This window comes from Lemur catta, chromosome 1 (genome assembly GCF_020740605.2).
Source record: "Lemur catta isolate mLemCat1 chromosome 1, mLemCat1.pri, whole genome shotgun sequence".
NCBI classification, from domain to species: domain Eukaryota; kingdom Metazoa; phylum Chordata; class Mammalia; order Primates; family Lemuridae; genus Lemur; species Lemur catta.
The window spans coordinates 101,902,019-101,925,028 of record NC_059128.1 but is presented as its reverse complement, the minus strand read 5'-3'; the positions used below and the strand labels follow the sequence as shown (position 1 = coordinate 101,925,028).

Here is a 23,010-nt window from a genome sequence, read left to right as displayed (position 1 = left end):
AAGGAGTTTGCTGACTTGTATGGTGAAAGTATGTTTAATTTTATAAGGAGCTGCTAAACTGTCTTCCAAAGTGGCTGTACTGTTTTGTGTTCCCAACAGCAATGAATGAAAGTCCCTGTTGCTCCATATCCTCAGCAGCATGTGGTGGAGTCAGTTTCCTGGATTTGGGCCATTCTCATAGGTGGGTAGTGGTATCTCATTTGAATTTGCATTTCCCTGATGACGCAGGATGTAGAGCATATGGCCATCTGCTTTTTTTTTTTTTTCCTTGACCTAAACTGAATCAAGACTTATTTGTAATCTGTATATCTTCTTTGGTGAGGTAAAGGTCTTTGGTCCATTTTTCAATCAGGTTGTATTCTTACTGTTGAGTTTTTAAAGTGATTTGTCTATGCTGGATTACAGTCCTTTATCAGGTCTTTTGCATGATGGATTTTTAAAAATTGCTTTTTTCTGTATCTACAAATCATATGACTCTTCTCTTTTGTTAATGCATGTGAGTACTTTGGTTTCAAATATTAAACCAAGGTTGGATTCCTGGGATAACCCCAAGTTGGCCATGATATAAACATTAACCTTTTTATTAGTATTTGTTGCTGGATTTGATTTGCTAATATTTTGTTAAGGAGTTTTATACCTATGTCATGCATGATAACAGTCTTTAGTTTTGTAATGTCTTTTTCCAGTTTTAATATGATGGTAATGCTGACCTCATACAAGTTGAGAAGTTCTTGCTCCTATTTTCTGAAAATTTTTATAAGGTTGAATTTATTTTGCCCCTTGTATGTTTGATAGAATTTACCAGTGAAATCACCTGGGCAAGGCATTTGCTTTGGATAACTTTTAATTTATAAATTCAGTTTCTTTAATAGATATAAGACTTATTAAGGTTTTACATTTCATCTTGTTTGAGTTTTGGTATGTTATATTTTTCAAAGATTTTTGTCCATTGCACCTAAGTTGTCAATCTTATTGTCATGAAATTGTTCATAATATTCCCTTATCTTTTTCATGTCTGTAGGATCTGTAATGCTATCTCCTCTTTCATTCCTGAGACTAGTAATTTGTCTTTTTTTCTTGATTAGTTTAGCTTGGGATTTGTCAATTTTTCCCCATAGAATTTGGGGCTTTAAAAATCTTTCTTTAATATTTGTCTGCTTTCTCCTTGTATTTACTTTGGGTTCTTCTCTTCTTTTTCTAGCTTAAGGTAGAAACCTTTACCACTGATTTTCTACCTTTCTTCTGTTGTAATAGAAGCATTTACAACTCTAAGTTTCCCTTTAAGAAATGCTTTTAGCTGAATCTTACAAATTTTGTTTTCATTCAGTTCAAAATATTTTTTATTTTCTTTTGATTTCTATCTTGATTTATGAGTTATTACAAGTATGTTTAATTTCCAGTTAGGGATTTTTATAGATATGTTATTAATTTCTAATATAATCTCATGTGGTCAGAGAATATTTTCTATAAATTTCAATCTTTTGATCTTTGAGGCTTATTTTATAGCTTTTTGAAATAAGAGTAGTCCAATCTCCACTTCTTCAGCCTTCAAGTCCTTGGGTTTCTGTTGCTACCATTACTTTGCCAAAGGTATACCATCACTTGATGACTGATAGTTAAGAGAAGCAGCTTCACATCAGACCTGGATTTAAATCCTGGGTCCCGCCACTTAAACCTTGGAGAATTCATTTTGCCTCTCCCAACCTCAGCTTCCTCTTTTATAAAATGGGGATAACAGTACCTCTCCGTTGGAAGAGTTCAATGAGGATGACTATTCCCTTCCTCAGCCTTTTCTTCCTTGGACTTCCATAACACCACTCTCCTGGTTTTTCTCCTGTATCACGTGCTTCTCCTGTCTTTTTTGTGGGTTCTTCTGCTTTTCCCTTTAAAGGTTTATTTTTCTTCTTTGGTACTCTGTCTTCTTATTCCTACCTTTCCTTGAGTGACTCCCTTCAAATCTATGGTATCACCAAAATCCAAATTACTCCTGAATCTTTATCTTCAAACCACATTTCCCCCTTGAAATCCAGCTACTCAGGTGTCTAACGTCTAAAACTAGACTCCAAAACCAACCCTTGACCCTAGTCCAATATTCCTTTACTCTTGATTTGTATACTCACCCTGGTTGTCTAAGCTCAGAAATGGGCACCCATCCCACAGTCTATTTTTAGCTGCCATATCCAATCAGTCCCCAGTATCTGTTGCTTTTAGCTCCTAAATTGTTCACATCTCCCTCCTCCTATTCTCCATCTCAGTCTTAGTTACACCTCCATTATTTCTCACTGAGATCTCTTCAGTAACCTTTTCAGTTTCAGTAACTAGGCCAGTTCAGTCTAGGACACGAGATTATGCTGATGTAGAAGTGAGTTTTCTCAACTGCTCAGGGTACAAAACCCAGTTCTGCCACATTCCAGCTGTATGGGAGAGGGTGTCACTTCTGATACCAGCTCTTTATTCTTAGATATGAGAACTGAAGAGGTTTCTGCTCAGTGAGCTAATTATTCCACAATTTGGTTGGGCAGTAGGTCAGTTTTCACCTTCAAATTATTATGATTGAAAGGCACTTCAAGTACAAAATGGGGACCAGCCCTCAGTAAACAAATCACTGGCCTGTCATCCATCAGGGCTGCTACAGTGGCCATGCAGGTACCAAGTAGGAACTTGACCTTGAGGATCCTCCTCTAGTTTCAAAGGAGGCTTGGAAACAGGTAAGGGAAGACTGTGAGCATAGGTTATTTTTAAAAGGTTTTATCATAATCTCTTATTTTTATGCCTGAGTAACAACTTTCCCCAAAGGAATGATGATATGTAATCTTTATTCTTAAAAGTACGTATAGATAATGTATTGATAGCATCTGGTCAATGGTTATCATTCTTTGTCTTAAATAAAAATTACTCAGCTAAGAAGCTCTTTTTTTTTTTTTTTCTTTTTAAAATTTTAGATCTTTGGTGCTGGTGCTAGACCAGCCCTTGGCTCCTACTTCTTACCATGCTGACATCATCTGGCTTCTAGACTGACCTCTCTCAAAACAAAATATAGGGACTTAGTCTGGACTCCCTTTGGCAAATGCAGCTGGGATACACAGCAGTCTGGGCCTTGATTTAGCTTTTTTTTAAGATTCGTGTTTGCTTTGAGGACTAATATACCCCAGTCAAGCCAAGGCTTTGTCATTACAGGGCTAACGAGCAGAGGTCTTTCTCAGCCTTTTCTTGCACAAAGAAAGGAGTCAGCCAGGAGATAAAAGTCTCCTTTCAGAAGCAAACAGCATGATATGCCTTGCTGACTGGGAGCTACAGCCAAACAACCTCAAGCCTTGTTCCCAATTCCTAAAGGAATGGTCTATGCTGACTTCTCCCTATTTCCTGGCTTTTGGGACCAACAGAGGGCTTCCTACTTCAAATGCTATTACAAGGTAGGTAGGAAGGACCTTAGGCTCCTCATGATCGTCACAATAAACCCTGCACTCTGTGTTTTAATTCTGTGGTGCCTGCCAGGGAACAGTACTGGCCTCTACTCTGCCTGTGTCACGTGACCTTTCCCCATCCGGCACATCTTCACCCAAGAAACCCCTACTCTGGGGTCACCCTACTCTTATTTTTCTCTTATTTGTTCTGATGTTTTGGTTGGACTTGCTTCCACAGCAGGCTCTGGCTCCAGAGGAAGAGATGGTGGCTTTGTGAGCTGGGATGGTCCTTCAACACCTAGTAACAAAATAAATAGCTTGAATTCTCAGTTCCACTATTCCAAAAGAAATCATTAGTTTTGCTGTTCAATTTCAAGAGGAAACCCTGTATTTTCTGGGACTAGTGGGACTGTGGTGTATCTTTGCAGCTATGAGGGAAGACCATAACTGAAGAAATAAACGTAATCAGTCACTGAAAGAAATCTTTAATTTCCTACACTGTGCTAACTTATGATAAAGCAGTGAACTAGTAAGTACACTTAATATTTTTAGACTTGAAAGCTATAAAGACCCAGTGTATTGACCATTCAGCTAAGCCTGCAAGTAGCTATTACCTGCTACACAGCTTGCCTTATGGAAACAAGTGCCGGTTTGGCCACCCTGTGTTTTTTTTCCCCCTTTCTGGCCAATACCACCTTGGACATGTTACGAGTCTGAAGAGTCCAAACCACACTCAAAGCTGTGATGTCTTTGCTGGCACATGTGGCTCATACCCAGTAGGTCTTCATGGAGCTTTGTATAACTTCCTACCTGAGGGGAGCTTCCTGTATGCAGCTGCTGAAGACATTGCCTGTCCTAGAGCTTGATTAGAGCCCAGAGGCTGCTGGAAACTGGCAGATTTTCTCGTTGAAATGGTCCGTTGCTTTGATTTGGGATCTTTAACTGGTTTAGTCCAGACAAGTGCCTCCCCAACCTGAAGAGCAGCTCCCAACTTCTGAGCCATCTCCACCATCTTGTGCCCACAAAGGAAGAAAAAAAGTCACAGGCATGCCTAGCAGAGATAAGCCAACCCACCTCTTTCTTACTCTTCCACCAGGGGTTTTAGCTGAAATAGCATTTCAGGTAGGAAGTACTTATCGAAAGAAATTACTCTCAAACAGCAGAGAATACAGATTGCTTTGAGTGGATGGCAAGGGGGTTCATACAGGATCTCAAAACCCAACATTTCAAGTTTGTTGCATTACTGGGGTAACCTCTACCTTTCCTACATGAAGGGAAGTGGGAGGAAGAGACAAGGAGACACAGACCTCAACTTAGATGAGTTGTATTAGCACTGTAACAGATAACTCAGTAAGCCTGAATTCCCTTTTATTATTCTAGGAAAGTTTTTCTCAGGTTGTTACTAATCGATGAACTCATGCTGCCAAGAACATCAAAGCCAAAAGAGCCAAGAGCCTATACCTGTATTTGGGTTTGTTCCCAAGTCTCCTGACAGCTTGCTTATGACTCCTGAGAGCTAATAAAAGACATACCTCAGAGTCAAATTCCAGAGAGCTACTGTCCTTCAGGAGGCTGACCTTCTTCTCCATCTCCTGATACTGGGCCAGGGCACCCCTCTTCTCACCCTGGTTGTACAGCAGCACAGCGTAGTTCAGGTTTACTAAAGGGTTACACCTGTGGCAGACAGACAGGGAATCCGCGGAGCTGGGGCTTTATGACAAACGGTCACTTAGAGAGCCTTCTCATTATACAAAAACAAAACAAAACTGGTTAAACAGAGTTTTCCATTATGCAGCAAGGAGGGAACACATGCTACGTGGACCTGCGGAGAAGAATCAAGGAATTAACTGCCCAACCAGTAAAGCAGGTATTGGGATCACGTCTGACATCTCAGCCCTCAACAGTGACCTCCCAGATCAGGGTTGTAAAAGTGACCCCTACACTGTTGTCTAGCAGAGGCCAGTGGAATAAATCCTGGAAGAGTCAAGATCACCTTAAGTTAAACTGAGCCCAGAGTCCCATCTGACATTCCACCTAGCCCACAGCTATCAGCAACCCAAGCCCACTGCCAGCCCAACTTTCTCTGGCCTCCTGACTACTGAACTGAGACTGGAAACATTTTCTCAGAAATGAGCCACTGCATGGTTAGGGACCACACACTTCCACACTTGCGCCTGCTGTGTACAAAGGCCATGGAGGAGCAGCTGGGCTGACTCCGGTGGCACCAATGCAATGGTCCCTCATGGCATTAGCAAGTCCAGCTCTCCCCAGTACCATTTCCAACAAAGCAGCGTACTTATCCAGGCGGACTGCTTCTGCGTAGGCTCTCTTGGCATTCTCTTTATCTTCCAGATTTGTCAGAGCCACTGCAACAAAGAAAGTGAGCACTGCAGCTAGAGAGTTCAGCTTAGAAATCAAAAGGTGCATTTCAAGACTGCCCCCAAACTGAACTCCTCCTCCACCCTCTCAGCTCATGGCACCACAGTTTACTCAATCAGGTCAGATACCTGGTGCCATCTTCAACAATCCCTTCTCCACAGTTAATAAGTTGCCAAGTTCTGCGCACCCTATTTTTGCAGTTTCTTTTCTGGCAATGCCCTTGTGGAGGCTCAAATAGTTCCAGACTTTCCATTTTTTTCCCCAGTGGCAATATCCCCACCCGCCTCCATTCCACTTTCCACAATGCCACCAGGTATATCTCACTAACTTACAAACAAATCTGACCACATCACTATCCTACTTAAGAATCCTCACTGGTTCCCCATCACCTACAACCATGATCTTTAAACTTCTATTTAGCAATAGAATACTTCCCCTGCCCCCTATCACTATCTCCTTGATGTCTAATATTTAAAACAAATAAAAACAGCTGCTCTGGAAGCTCTGCCCACTCCACCTCCCCACCAGCTATGCACTCACTCCTACCAGGCACCTTATAGGAGATCTAAGAATACAAGTGGACAAACACGGCCTCCAAGAAAGTCTTAAGTCCTGGCGCTGGCGCTGTCCTCATGGCCCTCCGGAATCTGACTACAGGCCACCTTTCCTGACCCATCTCTCACCACATTCTCTAACACTATTGCCCACTAACTAACTGCAAGGGACACTGGAGTTTCGTGGCTGCACGCCTTTGTCCACAGTGGCTCCTCAGCCATTCTGTGCTCTTCCATGCTAGCCTGTCCTTCAGGATCCAATGTGAATGCCATCTCTACTTTGTAAAGTTAGAATTGCTGCTGACGCCTTACATTATGGCTGTTTACATTTCTAGGTACCATCAGAACAGGGCTATCTCTGTATTCAGGCAACCCTCAGAGAATAACCACCTCTTGATTGCTTTTGCAGACTTTCTCTTATGAATAAAAACCCCAGAGTAATGACCAAAAAACCCACCAGAAGACTACTGTCAATAAGCACAGGGAAACTGCTTTTAGGCTTAGATTTAATAAGTTTGGTATATAGAGAAAATATTCCTTAGAAAGTATATTTTAATCAGTCCTTTTAAATTAAATGGTTTTATATAATTTTAAAGTGATTAATTTTAACTTATATTTATGATCAACTGTAGTATTTGTATAGCATAAAATGGAGTTTCAGGAATGGAACCACATTCTATAAAATATTATGCTCAGAAATGATAAAGGTTTCAACATAAGATAGCTTAAGTTAGAACTACCACCTAGGAACCAATTATGGTAACCACCACCATTTTAATCATAATAGACCAATTATATAACCACAAAATAGTTTTCAAAAACTAGTATTTCAATAAAACCAATATATTTTATTCACTGAATATTTAATGTAATCCTCACATCAACCCTAAGTATACATTGTAAGTAGTGGAGGCAGGACCACACTTAACGCCCAAGCTCTTAACACTAGATATCTGGAACTTAGCTGGACTCAATATATGTAAAAATGAATTGTTAAGCCAAGAGGAAAAACTTAGTAAAAGGTGAACTAGGGATGATCTTGATTTAACTATTGGTTTCTGACTGAAATTCCCCCAGGTTAGAAGCAACCAGTTACTTTGTCATCTTTTCTATTTCTTTAAGCTCTAGGACGGTAATCCATATTCCTATAGGATCTCCAAGTGAATGGCTTCTATGGGACATTTAGCCACTGACCTATGATTCTAACCCATTTTTCCCTCATTACAGACTGTGGAGGGGGCTTTCCATATAAATGTCTCTTACCAGCCAACAGCATGTAGAGCTCCCCCATCTTTGGCTGGAAGTTGATGGCCGCACTGAGAAAATGAAAAGCTGATGCATACTGCTGCATGGTCAAATGGACAAGGCCCAAATTATACAGAATCTTCCAATCAAAGGGTGCCAGATAGTTGGCTCGTTTCAGGCAGCTGATAGCCTACGGGAGAGAGAAGGCACTCAATGAGGGGGTGGGGCAAGCTAAGCAGACCCAATAACCACATGTATGAACACAAACAAGGAACACGAGGGGACACTCACTGCCACATATTTCTTCTTGCCAAAGAAACACATGCCAATGTTATTCCAGAGAGGAGGACTTTCTGGAACAGCACAAGCTACAACTCTGTACTTGGTGAGGGCAACATCAAAGTCCTCATGGGTCTGCATCATGCTGCCTGTTGCCAAGATGGCCTGAAAACATGGCACATAGAAAGTCAGTATAATAATTCAGTCATTCCCAAAAGGCTACCACAGCGAGGTAGCCTTCCTACACGTGGATACTCAGCAGGCCTGTCAGCACAGATGGCACTGAAAAACTTCCAGGGACATAAATAATATATCCAAGCTACTGCGACAAATGCTGAAGAATGTACCCGTACCTCACACTATGACCCTCTTTGGCACAGTACAAAAAAAGAGAAAAGATAAAATGTCACTGGCTATAACCATCTGATTTGTTTCCTACTTCTAGCCAGGGAAGTCAGTATTTCAGAATGAATACCAGGCTCCTTTAAGTAAAAACTGCCTTTAATCTCTTCTCTGCAGCCTCTACTTGGTACAAGTGTCCTAGCCACCTCAAATATACCTGTCCTTGGCTACTTAAGTTACAGCTCTTTCTGCCATAGAACAGAGGGTGAGTCAGATTTAAGTTTCATCAGACCACCCCTTTCATTCCTCTAAGGAAAGGTACCATGGTGGGGAGCCAACAGAGTCAGGATAATATGACTTCCTAAATAAGGACTGAGTTTGTGTCCTTCAACAAACTGTCTTGCTGCACGCTGCACCTCCTTCAGTGATATTCAACCATTTGATGATATTCCTTTCCTTCTTATCCCCAAAGTCACATCTAGACAAAAGTTGTAATCTCAAATTCATTAGGAGTCTAGAAGTCATTTCACCAGAATTATTTTTGACTACAGTTGTGGAAGCATTGCTAACTTCCTAAGTAACACATAAACTTCAACAGCACTACGATTTTGCTTTCTGCAGAGATTATAGGCCTGTTATCACACATGTGCTCTTTTAGAAGATAAGAAGCAAAGCACCAACACTTTACAATATTTTCAAATAAGAAGAGCTTCCTCTTATAATTTTTCTAAGAAAAAGGTAATTTCTCAGGTATCCAAATGAGGAAGCTATTCCCTTGCTTTCCAGGGTCAGATGACCTCTAGGAGCAGGGGAACATGTATGTGAAGGCTCTGGGGTTTCATAGCCTGCAATACCTTGTAGTTGGTAGGGTCATAAGTCAGTGCATTTCCAAGATGTTCAAATGCCTTCTGGTAAATGCCAAGCTAGGGAAAAAAGCAAACCAGAAAATTTACAGCAGCAGGCGATATGGCAGTTAAGGGGCCAACCAAACCCAGAACAGAAAGCACCCTAACTTTTGACCTTTGTGAGTTCTCTTGACAACCAAAAAAAAAAAAAAAAAAGGAAAAAGAAAAGAGCTACAGTTACCAGATAAAGAAAAAAACTAAACTTCTCCCCATATTCATGGTTTTCCTCCTATTTGTCCCCTGATCAGGTCAAAGTATCTATTTGCTAGGAATCATCTTGGTCACACCAGTGCTGTTCCACATTAATGCCTCTTAGCAGAAAATGGGCTGGTTAGCCTCATCTCCTTTGGGGCCAACCTCCCAAGCCAAAGCCCAGAAAGACCAAAGGTTAAGCTCCTGATTACTTTTAAAGAAAAAGGAAATATACATAAAGGCCACCACAGAGTCAGAGCTGGAGGCAAAATCAGCTGAATGTGGAACTTGGGAAATTGGGGGGGAGGGGGGCGCAGGGTGTGCAGCGAGGTCCCTAGGGATCCCTGAACCCCAGGTCCTCAGGCTGATACAGAGAAGCAGTGGAGCTAAAAAAATCCCATTCACACTCAGGAACGTGGAGGGGAGAGGAGACTTCTTATTCTAGATAAAGTATGCTTTGCCTTTTCTCTTTCCCTATAAGGTTCTGGCAGGGGGAAAAAAAAAAACAACAGAAATGGCATTTGTCCTAAAGCCCTAGGAAGTGCTGACTTATGTCACAGTTTCTCTCCCCACAACAAAATAACAGCCCCCAAGACCAGTTATTTCACATATATGTTATTTCCTTGGTTAGATAAAAATTATAAATGCACTAGGCTAAAACAGAATTGCTTCCAATTCAAATGCAGAAAATTAATTCCTTTACCAAAGAATACTAAATAATACAGTCTGGGTGCAGTGGCTCACGCCTATAATCCTAGCACTCTGGGAGGCTGAGGCAGGAGGATCACTTGAAGTCAAGAGTTCAAGACCAGCCTGAGCAACAGCAAGATACTGTCTCTACCAAAAATAGAAAAAATTAGCTGGGTGTGGTGGCACATGCCTGTAGCATCAGCTACTTAGGAGGCTAAGGCAAGAGGATCGCTTGAGCCCAGGAGTTTGAGATTGCAGTGAGCTATCATGACGCCACTATACTCTAGCCAGGGCGATAAAACAAGACTCTGTCTCCAAAAAAAAAAAAAAAAGAATACTTAATGCAGTAAGCAAGGTTCATGTGCTTCATATGACCTTTAGTAAAATATGTTAAATATCAAAATGCAGGAAAACCACCATACACACAAGCCCAAAAGCATTTCTAACATCAATGTATGAATGAGTAAAGAGTTGTCATTACCTGTAAGTAGAGTAATCCTAAAGTTGTAAGAAGCTCTGTATTTTCTGGTGAGAACCTGCAACACAGAGATGTTCAGAGGGAAACAAGATGTGGACGAGAGACAGTGAGATGCACACACAGTCATCTGCCCTTGTGCAACAGTTGAGAGACTCTACTGTGCCTCCTACTTCCCATGGAAATACCAGAAGACAATTTGGGCCTTTCCTTCAAAAGTACGTCATCTCAACCCCGGCTATAGGGAGGACTGCTCAGCAAGAAAGAAATGGGACTTACAATCTAGACTCCTTTCTTAGGGCCAAAATCCTAAGAAAGAATCTATGGATTCTAGGAGTTGTTTGTACAGAAGGACAAAAAAAAAAAAAAAAAAAAGAATCTATGGAATGGAATGGTTTGTGTGACTGTCTTGATCACACAAATAAAACTAAAGAATGCTTTAAAATCAAATCAGTCTAGAACACACAGTTTAGCCAGTTCCCTCTTGTGGGATTTCTTTTTTTTTTTTCTGTCTCACTGTGCTCACAACACCAGGCAGCATAATTTTCTGTGTAATTTAGGATCCCAAGGCCCCTAATGCCATGTTCTCCAAATTAAACAAAAAGCCACCCTGAACAGCCAAACTAAACAGAAGAAGGAAGCCACATACCAACTCTAGGAAAGAATTAGCCATTGGCCTTCGGGTGTAAACACTGGCATATTATATAAAACACTATCTGCCTTCTCAATCCCTCACTACTATTTGTCTCTGTCACAAAACCAAAGCGACACTGAGTTAAGATAATCTGACTACAGGATCATTAGACAGTTTCAACAGTTAAAACACCAAAGGGCAAGCAACAATGTCTCCTGCTTCTAAGGAACAATGTAGGGCACTGGTTACCTGTAGGGAGACCAGAACCAGAAGAGCCGCAGCCCCAGACAGGGAGGTCTGAGCTGGCCACACAAAGATTTCTCAGTTAAACTGAGAATTTGCCTTTCACTTTCTGCCATAGTAAGTATCTATTTTGATCACTTCCCTTCCCAAAGCCAGGCAACTTCTGTGATTCTGGTAGTATCCGTTCCCTGGCTACAACATGACTACTCTCTCCAAAGCTGTTAATCATGAACAATGGTTTCTAGCTCAAAATTGTCAGCTGTCTCCGCTTTTCCTTTGGGAAATTTAGTGACTTATGTCCTTGACCAGTCACTGTAGAACGTCTCTCTTAGGATTTGTGTGTGTTAATCTCAAAGAATCTACTTCTATAAGGCAGGGGTCAGGGAACAGGGCTACTACCTAGCACCACAGAAGCACTTAATATGTGTTACATGACTCCTTACTACTTGCCCATATAAACAGGCTTTTAATGACAAAAATCTCTTTTGTAGCTTAACAAACCAAGGGATTTTTCTGTCTTTTTAGACACAAAATGTAGTTGAAGAAAATTCAGAAAGCAGTGTTGTGACTGATATAACCAGAAAATTTACTACCATGGTAGAAGACAAAGGCAATTAATAAATTAATAGAAATCCAACATTAGTTCAGAGCGTAATTATTAGAAATAATAGGCCTTGCACCACAGACTAGACATTCTATTAAGTGACCAAACAAATGAGACACTTAAAGTATTTTGCTACAGCTATCCTACTTAAAAGAAACAGGACAAGACCTTATACAGAAAAGATAAGACAGCATGCATCCCTAGAGAAAAAACATGAAACACCATCATGGGAAAGCCAGTCAGTTCCATTATCAACAGGAATTTGGATCATCCTAGTGATGTTTTAAAAAAAACAAGATATTGGTCTCATCTGGCTAATAAGGCCAGATGTTTATTACTAAAGCAGAAGATTTCTGTCCTTAATAATGTCTCTGAACACATAAGATCTGCTGTAAAGTATAAAACCAAAATGGCAGACTGCAAGTTGACCCCCACATCTGTTCTTCCCTTCCTCCTGAGTACATGTCTAACCACTTCCCTTGCAGCTATGTGTGGCCACCTGACTAATTTTGAACCATGGAATGTGAACAGGAATGATATGTGCAATCTCTGGGTCATTTAAAACTTATTACCGGATGCTTATTCCCATACTATCGACCCCCACCACAACCTGGAACATGGATGTTATATTCAGTTTCAACCATGCAGGTGAAGATGACAACCTAAAGAATGTGAGTTACAAGGAAGAAACCTGGATATCCCTGGTTGACCTTGTGGAACAGAGCTGCCCAGCTAACCTAGAGCGGCCATCCCGAAAGGTAAGAAACATAGTCTATTACACCTTACAGAAGATATTGGGAGCTCCTAACCTAAACCTCAGTTTAACCTTACTCTAACACACACAACCAGTAATCAGTCAAACAAATTCCCTCTGTTAGGCTTGGGAGTTCATATATCCACTTGATTTTTTTTTTAGTTACTCATCTCTCTAAAGGAAACAGACACACTTACTCCACTGCTTTCTCGTAGATTTCGATGGCTTTGTCCAAGTCTCCCTCCAGCAAGTGGATCTTACCCAGCATTATGTAAGTCAGATCATGCCTATTAAGATGTAGGGCATTGTGCAACTGGTCTTGTGCCTGACAAGTTTGAAAGAATAAAGAAAAACAAATTACTATGACTAAAAAACAATGGCTTTATATTATTCAGCGCTCCTGCTGTACAGATGTAGGAACATCATATTTCAGCAAATAGCCCCCATTACCCAAAGACCAAAACAGAACAAAACTATCCTGCTGACAGGACAGCTGGCAACATGGGATATCTGCTTCGGAGCCACTTGGGAGAATTTATACATGATGGTTAATCTTTCTGAATGTTTTCTGCTTGACATTCACACACCCATGACTTATACTTCATAAGTCAAAAGGAACATCATATTACAGTGTAGAGTACTACACTAAACTCAATCCCAGTTGCACCACTGACCAACTGTACAACTTTCCCCAGGGTGGGCCTCATTTTCCCCACCAATGTGATGATAAATGAATGAAGAGATTGTTCTTCTTTATTCACTCAACAAGTATTCACTGAGTGCCTGCTTTCTAGATGGTAGGTATTCTAGAGTTAACGAAACAAACTCCTTGCTCCGGAGGAGCTTATATCCTAGTAGATGAACAAAAGGGTTTTGTTTAGTCATTCACTGATTCAACAAGTATTTATATAAATGCCAGGTATTTTATTGGCTTAGCCTGTTAGCTTTACAGTAAAATCTAAATATAATTCAGGCTGGGCGCGGTAGCTCAAGCCTGCATAATCCTAGCACTCTGGGAGGCTGAGGCGGGAGGATCACTTGGGCTCAGGAGTACAAGACCAGCCTGACCAAGAGCAAGACCCCATCTCTACTAAAAATAGAAAAAATTAGCCGGGTGTGGTGGTGCATGCCCGCCCGTAGTCCCAGCTACTCGGGAGACTGAGGCGCTTGAGCCCAGGAGTTTGAGGTTGCTGTGCCATGGCACTCTAGCCCAGGCAACAGAGTGAGACTCTGTCTCAAAAAAATAAAAAATAAATACATAAATATAATTCTTCTCCTCAGAACAGGGCCAACCAAAGACTAATCCTTCTCCCCAGGCTCTGAATTAATCCTGTGAATAGCAATGTACCTGCTCAAAATATTCTCTGAAGAGAAAAATCTCCTAGCTAAGTACATAAAACTGTAGATCCATCCAGAAAACCTAACGGGCCCACTAAATATATATATATATACGTATAATTTATTTGTATTATATATATTATTATCTGTCTCACAGGAGAAAAAGTTATTCCTACACCTCAATTGCTGCTGGGCAGATTTTTTTTCACACCTGTGAAGGGTAGATTAGGTTACACCAGTCTGCAAAATGACACAAACTAAACATTGTCAAATGGGTATTAACTCATTTAGATCCTCAGTCCTGGTGGCACTGGAGAAAGGAGAATTGGAGAACTTCACAATCACTGAATATGAGCTCTATGAAGGAAACTACCCAACCCCACCATCACTAACTTTCAGAGTTCTCAATAATTGCATCTGTTCCTCAATTAAGATATATATATTTTTTATCTGAGTACCAAGGGAAGCTCAAACTGTTTTCTCTAAGAGCCTTAGAGCCTACAGCTTAACCAAAATGAAATATAAATTCTCCTCATGGAAAATAACTAAAAAATTAAATCTAAAAATTCTCAGAAATAAGATCAACTTAAAATTTAAAATTCATTTTTAATGACCTTAAAAACTAAAATTAGTTGCTGTCAGAGCATGAGATGGCTCACCTGGTCATGATTACACCTTTAAGACTTAAGGGTTCACTTTTTGATATTTATGTCTTATTAAACATTTGTTTCTATACTGGAAAATTAAACTGGGTGTAAAGAAAAAGAAGAGAGGGGAAAAGCAATTAGATTGCCATTCCCTCATAGTACTTCTAGAATTTTCCTTTCTTGTTAAAAGCAGAAAGAAATAGATGAACAATGACAAAGGAGAATTAAAAAATGGGGAAAAATATATAAAAGCACTTTCAAGTTTCACTTCCAAAAACCTCTGCAAGCACTAGGGATAATAACACAAAACGAGCAGTGGCAGTGTACCCTCAGTGAAATCCATCACCACTTCTACAAATTACCTTGTTGAACTGCTTCAGGTAAATATAGCAAACTCCTAGGTTATGGCAGATCTCCTACACACAAAAGAAAGGAAAACAGCTTAGGTATAATTCCACAGTAAGTACTAGAGTGAAACAACAGACATCTAGCGATTAAGTTTAAACTTTAAAATATGCACTATAGTCATTTTTTTTTTTACTAGTTCATACTCAAAGATATTTAATTCTACAAAATGAGTTTAATATAAAAAATAGATTAATAAGAAATAATAGCAGAATAAACATGTGATCTTCCTGGATCTACGTGGTACCCTGGGGTACATACCCAGCCTATCTCTACACCCTTTTTCTCTAAGAGTTGCCTACCACCCATTCCTTTTGTGCCCTCTTCTCAGAAAAGACTACCCGCAGCCACTGCTGAGAGGGCTGCTAGCCACCACAGTTATCTATAGATAAAGACAGTAACGCCTGAGTCAACTGAAGTCCTTTCGCTAGGAATCTGGAATTGGAATGAAGCTAGCTAGTTGCAAGCACTAAATTCACTAGGTGATGTGGATTTGAGGACTGACAGCGCCATCTGGAGGCTGGTATGGTGGAATTTATGTCATTGGCGCCATCTACCGAAATCTAAAGCAGAGGTCGGAAAACTATGGTCCATAGGCCAAATCCATTCCCTGCACTTTTTTGCAAATAAAGTTTTATTGGAACACAGTCATGATCACTTGTTTTCATATGGCTGTTTCACATAAGAACTGCAGAGATAACTGGTTGCAACAGAGTCTGTATGAAGCTGCAAAGCTTAAAATATTTACCAACTGGCCTTTACCAAAAAAGTTTGTCAACCTCTGATCTACAGAATGAAAAGATGAAGCAAAAATGCAGAGTAGCTACTTTGGATGCTGACAGCTTTTCAGTTCTAGTTCACTACAAGAACAGCCTGTATCTCCTGATACTGTTTTATGGATTCTCTCAAATTCCTTTATAATAAATCTCCCATTTATTTATTTAAGGTAGCTTTAGAGAAAGAGAAAGCAGGGGTGAGGAAACTGCTCTTGGGAAACGTAGTAAGGACCACCCTCTTAGTAATGGGAAACTGTCCTTGTCCAAGGATCTTGGATCCCCAGACTCAGAGATAAAAACCGGTTTAATGTTTTCCAAGTCTCCTAAAATAACAACAAAACACCAATCGTTTATTGAGCACCTAACTATACATCAGATACATCAGGCTTTTTGCCAGATATTTTCACATATATTACTTTAATTTTCCCAACAAATCTGTAACATAGTTATAATTTTTTCAATTTTACAGATAAGGAAATTGAAGCTCAGAAAGGTTTAGTAGTTTACCTAACTTAACATAGTTCAAAAGTGCCAGCACTGGAATTTTTCTCTTCTTTTTTAGTTCTATATCCTAAGGATAATTTTAACCACACATAAACATAGACAGAATCACCATGTACTCATCATCCTGTCCCAACAACTATCCAATCTATAGCCCATCTACTTATACTACTTTTGTAAACAAATACCAGAGAGCACATTGCATCCACAAATATTTCAGTATGTATTTCTAAAAGATAAGGTTTTTAACCTACCCACAATATCATACTTGAAAATATTAATTGCTTTAAATATTCAATTATGTTCAAATTTCCAATTATCTCACAAATGTCTTACATTAAAAAATTTTTTTTCTTAAATCACAATGTAAATCATGCCCACGTTATAAAGCATTGGGACCTGAACTCAGGCCTGCCTCCAAAACTTGTGTACCTCCCTCTTTGTCAAGCTATGACAATGTCCACATGCAGATAGAGAAATACAGCATTTCTGTCCCTTAAATGTCCTGAAGGCTAACTAACTCCTAACCTTTTAAAATCATTTGGCATAGATACTATTTCAGAAGGCAGCAATATGCCTTAAACAAAGTGACAGCAAAGGAACTGTGGAAAGGAAAATCAAACAAATCAGAGTCAAATCCTATCTTTCATGAGGTGAGGGAATCCAGCAGACATCCTACAAAGGCAGTTGGTACAGTGGAAAGATCACAGGCCTAAAGTAAGGAATCCTAGATTCCATGCTTGAATTCTATCTCTGATTCTGTCACCACTTCACTGTGTGCCTTTGGCAAGTTATTCCACCTTTCAAAGCCTCAACTTCCTCACTTGTCAATAGGGGAAATTCTCCCTGTTTAACAGAGCTGTTCCAAAAGAAGGAATGATTATTCCCCTGTTGCAGCCAGACTATGGAATACCCTGTGGAATGAGTCTGGAAAAGTACGGGTACAAGGTTTTCTCCAGGAACTTACGAAATACGTAGGGTAGAGTGCTGGCTATTTGGAGAATGACTACTTCTGCTAATGCCAATGCAATGGTTATCTCAAGTGAGTCAGTTAATACCAAACGAGCTCTTTTAACCAAATGGATAGATTAACAGACACACTCCATTCCCCCTCTGACCCTGAGCTCTCTTACTTCACCTCCTCTCTGTCTCCCTCTATGGGTTCTTTTCTTCTGCTCAGCCCTTTGAAACTTTTTTTTCCAAGGTTCCATCCTCAGCTCACTTCAGGGTGATTGTCTCATCCAATCTCAAGTAACAGCTGCATTGGCAGCTGTTCCAGGGCCTGGGTCTCATTCTACAATTACCAACTTTATGTTGCTGACTCCAAAATGTACATCCTAGCTCAGAACACGTCCATCTTAGATTTCTATATCCAACCATACACTGGAAACATCTCGATTTAGATACCAGAACCTAAAACTTATGCCCAAAATCCTCTGAAAGGCAGGATTCAACTCTAATTTGTCATCATCAACTTCTCCCCACACTTGCTCCTCTTCCTTCCTGTATTTCCTATTCTAGTTGATTTTCATAATCCACCAGTCCACTTTTGCATCTCCAAGCCATAGCCCAGTCGCAGGTTCCCCACTCCTAGCCCAGTGCCTGGCATATAGCAGACATTTGTTGAAAAAAAAAAAACTTAATGAAAAAGTAAAAAAATTTTTCTTTATCTATAGCTTCACTCTGACTGTTAGCTATAAAATATTCCATAGCATAAAGACTCAAAATAACTCAATCTTCAGACCTATAAAAGAAAACTGACTGAAAAATTGAACACACTTCAAAAATAATAGTGCCATATGAACTGCAGAGGAAACCCATGCTAATTCTCTGTACTAATAAATCTAATTCTTCACTCATAGATATTTATATCTCTCCAATAATCATCAAAAACTTTTTTAAAAAACCAATGTTAAAAAAAAAGAACTAAAATGAAGAGAGAAAGAAATGGATAGTTCTAGGAACCAGAACAGACCTTCAAGAATCAGAGATATTGGAGAGGCTATTACAAGAAGAAAAGGGAGGTAGAAACTGAGAGAGGCAAGTTAAGGGACATGGAGAATAGGTAGAGAACATGTCTAATAGAGAGTGGAAAACAGTGTGACAGATATTAATAGTTACCTATCTAACATCTATGCTCCTTTTTTTCCTAACAGAACCGTAGTTTTGTTTAGAATGGCAATGCTACCAGATTAAAAACTACATTTTCCAGCCTTCCTTACAGAAGGGGTAGCTGATACATAACTGGAAGTCTGCTGGGGACTTGTGGGAAAATTGTGCTTTCCTGATATAGGCTCTGTCCTTTTCTCCTTGTTGCTTTCTCTTTCTCCCTCCCTAGAATGCAGATGTGATGTCAGAGCTGCAACAGTCATCTTGTAACCATGAGGAAAAACTCTCAGCTTTGACAACCGAGGACCACCAAATCAATGCCAACAACTACTTACCTGGACTTCTTATATGTCATGAGAATAAAAAATAAACCCCTAATTTGCAAAGCCAACATTTAGTCAAATTTTCTGTGGCAGTTACATACAATCTCCAATTGATACAAAGAGACAATGGAGGGGAAAAAATACTCAAAGAATTACTCAAAGAAAATTTCCTTCACCCAAAGAAAGGCAAAGGTCTTCAGAATGAAAGAGCCAACTGAGTGTCAAACAAATGAGAGAGAAACAAAACACAACTAGATGCCTACTGCTGACATTTTGGAACTCCAATGATAAAGAAAAAAACACCCCAAGCTTCTAAAGAGGAAAGTGGAGTCATCAAGAAAATGAGACTGGTAAAAGACTGCTTATCGCCAACACTGACTCCTAGAAAACCATGCAGCAATGTCTGCAAAGCTATGAGGCAACATCATTTTTGATCCTATACTTAGATAAATCATCTATCAAGTATGAGGATGAAATAAAGACATTTTGGGCATGTGAGAATTCAGAAATAATAACATAAGACAGCCATATGATAAATGGAACCATCAGCATGTTTACTAATAAGAAAGATCTGAAAGTTCCCTACTTACCCAATCTTTCTGGTTAAGTTTAGCTGCTTCATTATATACTTCAATGGCAGCTTTATGTTTTCCTAAAAGAAATCTGTGGAAGATATATTTTCCATAATTATTACCTCAAAATTCTTAGATTAACCCCACTAGTCCCACATTTTACTCATATCTCATCCAGCAGAGAATTCTGGAAGCCTTTTCCCTATGAGCTGGTTGTGCTGGTTTGGCCAGTGAGGCCGCTATACACCAACAGCAGAGGCTTTCTTTGTAGGAATTGTACTGGCAGCTGTTCCAGGGCCTTAGTCTCATTCTACACCAACTTTAGTCAAAGTCTTCTGTAATTTTTTTTCCTACAAGTACAAGAAATGTAGACCAAAAAAGAAATAAGAAAAGTGATGTTCCATGGTAAACAATAGCTGCCATCATTTATCATCATCCATTAGGGACATGTCCTTTCCTTCCAAGCCTAAGTCTCTTTCCTTGATATTAGATCATGAATTTGGAGAGAAAAAAAGAAAATCAGGCTCTTTGCAAAAACACTGCAGGTATGAATGACAATGTAGATAAGAAACTGGAGATGGGAACTCCATGGAACAGAGTACTGGAAAGGGGGTATACCTAATAGCTTATTAAGACTTTGGAGGTTGCTTCCATCTAGGAAGCTTCAGGAAATTCACTCAACAAATACAGATGCTCCTCAATTTACAACAGTTATGTCCTGATAAACTCATAGTAAGTTGAAAATATTGTTAAGTCCAAAATGCATTTAATACATCTAACCTAATGAACATCATAGCTTAGTCTAGCCTACATTAAACATACTCAGAACACTTACATTAGCCTAGAGTTGGACAAAATCATCTAACGCAAAGCCTATTTTATAATAAAGTGTTGAATATCTCATGTAACTGATTGACTATTGTACTGAAAATGAAAAACAGAAGGTTGTATGGGTACTCAGAGTACAGTTTCTACTGAATGCATATCAGTTTTGTACCACTATAAGGCCGGGCGCAGTGGCTCATGCCTGTAATCCTAGCACTCTGGGAGGCCGAGGCGGGTGGATCGCTTGAGGTCAGGAGTTTGAGACCAGCCTGAGCAAGAGCAAGACCCTGTCTCTACTAAAAATAGAAAGAAATTATCTGGCCAACTAAAATTATATATAGAAAAAAATTAGCCAGGCATGGTGGCGCATGCCTGTAGTCCCAGCTACTCAGGAGGCTGAGGCAGTAGGATCGCTCAAGCCCAGGAGTTTGAGGTTGCTGTGAGCTAGGCTGACTCCACGGCACTCATTCTAGCCTGGGCAACAAAGCGAGACTCTGTCTCAAAAAAATAAAATAAAATAAAATAAATAAAAAAATTTTGTACCACTATAAAGTTGAAAAATCATGTTAAGTTGAAGCCAGGAACTGTCTGTACTTACTAAAAACCTACTGTGTGTCAAGCATTATGTTAAGTATTAGAAGAGTAGATGAGAAAAATTCCATGGGTTGCTAATAGGATTAGAGGACTCAGGGCACAAGATGTCACTATTTCCATGGTAAACAGTATCAGTGTTCTCCCATCAAACTAGAATGTACAGTGTTTTAAATCCTTAGTTCCTTAATATTAGTTATCTCATTTTCTCAAATTTCAAAATTAATCCATGCTGTTCAAAACAAATCCCATTATACTTATTAAACCACTTTCCCCCTATGTATCAGGCTGATCAGGCTGCCAGCAGCAAGCTGTGCCTGAGAATGCATTTTACATTGTTCTTTGCGAGTGCCCTACAGCCTCCAAGCGACCAGTACTCACAAAGATCTGGCCACCTGCTTGAGGTTATCAGCACACTGAGGACTGAGAACTGCACACGTCTGAAAGAGTTCTAGGGATTCTTGGATATTTCCTTCCAGGCGAAATATCAATGCTGCCAAGAAACAGAAAATACAGAAAATAAAACCATGTTCTGGGAAGAATGGAGCCTGGCATCAGAAAAATTGGAGAAGAAAGTGGAAAACCACATCAAAGAAATCCTTCGGATAATTTTGTCTTTAATATAAATAAGACTTCAGATGAGTTGAAACAACAAGAAAAGCTGGTGATAAGCTAAAACCTTTTTTAATAAGGTAACTCAAACCTACCTACTTCCCTACTCCCAGCATCTGCCACACACATAATCAGTTCCCATGCAAATTATCACACAACTCTTCACAATAAGAACATTTTGGGGCTTCCCCACTAGAGGCTTTATTTATTATGGTAATTCAGACTTCTACCTGATAGTTTTCAAAGAGAGCTCTCAAATGGAGTAAGCACAATCAATACCCCAAGTCTAACAGGGAGATTCTGGCAAAGAATACAGTAATATTTCAGACTTTGGTTTTCAGTATAGCAACCAATCAGAATCAATAATTTTCCCTGGGCCTAAGTTTTCAGAAGAATATATCAGGCACTGAAAATCTGGAACTTGTGATATTGAGAATAAAAGAGCTTTTTTTTTTTTTTTGCTATGATGTCCTAAATGTGTCAATATCTTAACAATTATGTCAGAAAAATTATATATTATTCTGAAGACTATAAATGTGATTAATGGTAAACAAAACCATTCATTTACATTAAAGAATCTTGTGGCTCATGCCTGTAATCCTAGCACTTTAGAAGGCTAAAGTGGGAAGATTGCTTGAGGTCAGGAGTTCAAGACCATCCTGAGCAAGAGCAAGACCCTGTCTCTACAAAAAAGTAGAAAAATTAGCTGGGCATGGTGGCATGCACCTGTATGTAGTCCTAGCTACTCAAGAGGCTGAGACAGGAGGATCCCTTGAGCCTAGAAGTTGGAGGTTGCAGTGAGCTATGATGACACCACTACACTCTAGCTTGGCTGACAGAGCAAGACCTCGTCTCAAAGGAAAAAAAAAAGAAAAGGAAAGAAAGAAAGTTCCTGGAAAAAGTAAGGATGCTACTTATGGCACTAAAAGAGTAAAACTAAAGTCAAGGGTTCCTATATGTGGTTTCTGATGAGTTTAATTTATTCTCTGCTTTATCCTGTGTACCTCTAGGCTTCCTCCTTTTATCCTGACTCATCTTAACAAAAATCCTCAAGCCTTTTCTCATCTTTTTTAGCTTGACAAGGAACCCTTCCAAAAACATCTTCTGGCCTTGAAATCCACTGCATGAGGCAGGAATCCTAAGCATCCATTCTAAAAAACACTAGCCAGAAACTAAAAAAACGGTGAATAATGGTAGCAAATTTTTTTAACAGTACTAATCATTTTTGAAATCAAATCCAGCACAAGAATTATGTTCAGATTTCAAAAAAAAAAAAAGATAATACTGAATTTGTGGAACATTTATAGTCATGCACCACATAACAATGTTTTGGTCAATGATGGCCACATATACAACAGTGGTCCCATAAAATTATAGTGGAGATGAATAATATCTATCACCTAGTGACATCATAGCCATCATAATAATGCAATGCATTACTCACCTGTTTGTGGTGATGTTTGTGGTGATGCTGGTATAAACAAACCTACTGCACTGCCAGTCATATAAAAGTGCAGCACATACAATTACATAATTACATAATACTTGATAATGATAATAAATGATTGTGTTACTGGTTTATGTATTTACTATATTTTTTATCCTTAGAGT

The 23,010-nt window shown here is 39.5% G+C and overlaps 1 protein-coding gene across 3 annotated transcripts in view; it reads right to left on the bottom strand.

Annotated features, from left to right (window-relative positions):
• Window positions 1-3,484: 3,484 nt before the first annotated feature.
• Window positions 3,485-23,010, bottom strand: part of BBS4 (Bardet-Biedl syndrome 4) — a 53,582-nt gene continuing 34,056 nt past the window's right edge. For 2 of the 3 annotated variants that reach the window (XM_045531496.1, XM_045531507.1), the window contains 12 exons: window positions 21,169-21,280; window positions 19,390-19,462; window positions 15,048-15,101; window positions 12,898-13,025; window positions 10,472-10,526; window positions 9,058-9,126; window positions 7,874-8,026; window positions 7,601-7,772; window positions 5,701-5,770; window positions 4,937-5,078; window positions 4,215-4,416; window positions 3,485-3,702 (listed from right to left, as the gene is read on the bottom strand). In XM_045531496.1, the coding sequence (XP_045387452.1) occupies window positions 3,593-3,702; window positions 4,215-4,416; window positions 4,937-5,078; window positions 5,701-5,770; window positions 7,601-7,772; window positions 7,874-8,026; window positions 9,058-9,126; window positions 10,472-10,526; window positions 12,898-13,025; window positions 15,048-15,101; window positions 19,390-19,462; window positions 21,169-21,280 (1,340 nt within the window). In that variant the 3' untranslated portion in view covers window positions 3,485-3,592. The remainder of the gene's footprint in view (window positions 3,703-4,214; window positions 4,417-4,936; window positions 5,079-5,700; window positions 5,771-7,600; window positions 7,773-7,873; window positions 8,027-9,057; window positions 9,127-10,471; window positions 10,527-12,897; window positions 13,026-15,047; window positions 15,102-19,389; window positions 19,463-21,168; window positions 21,281-23,010) is intronic. The other variant, XM_045531516.1, reaches the window with a different exon arrangement.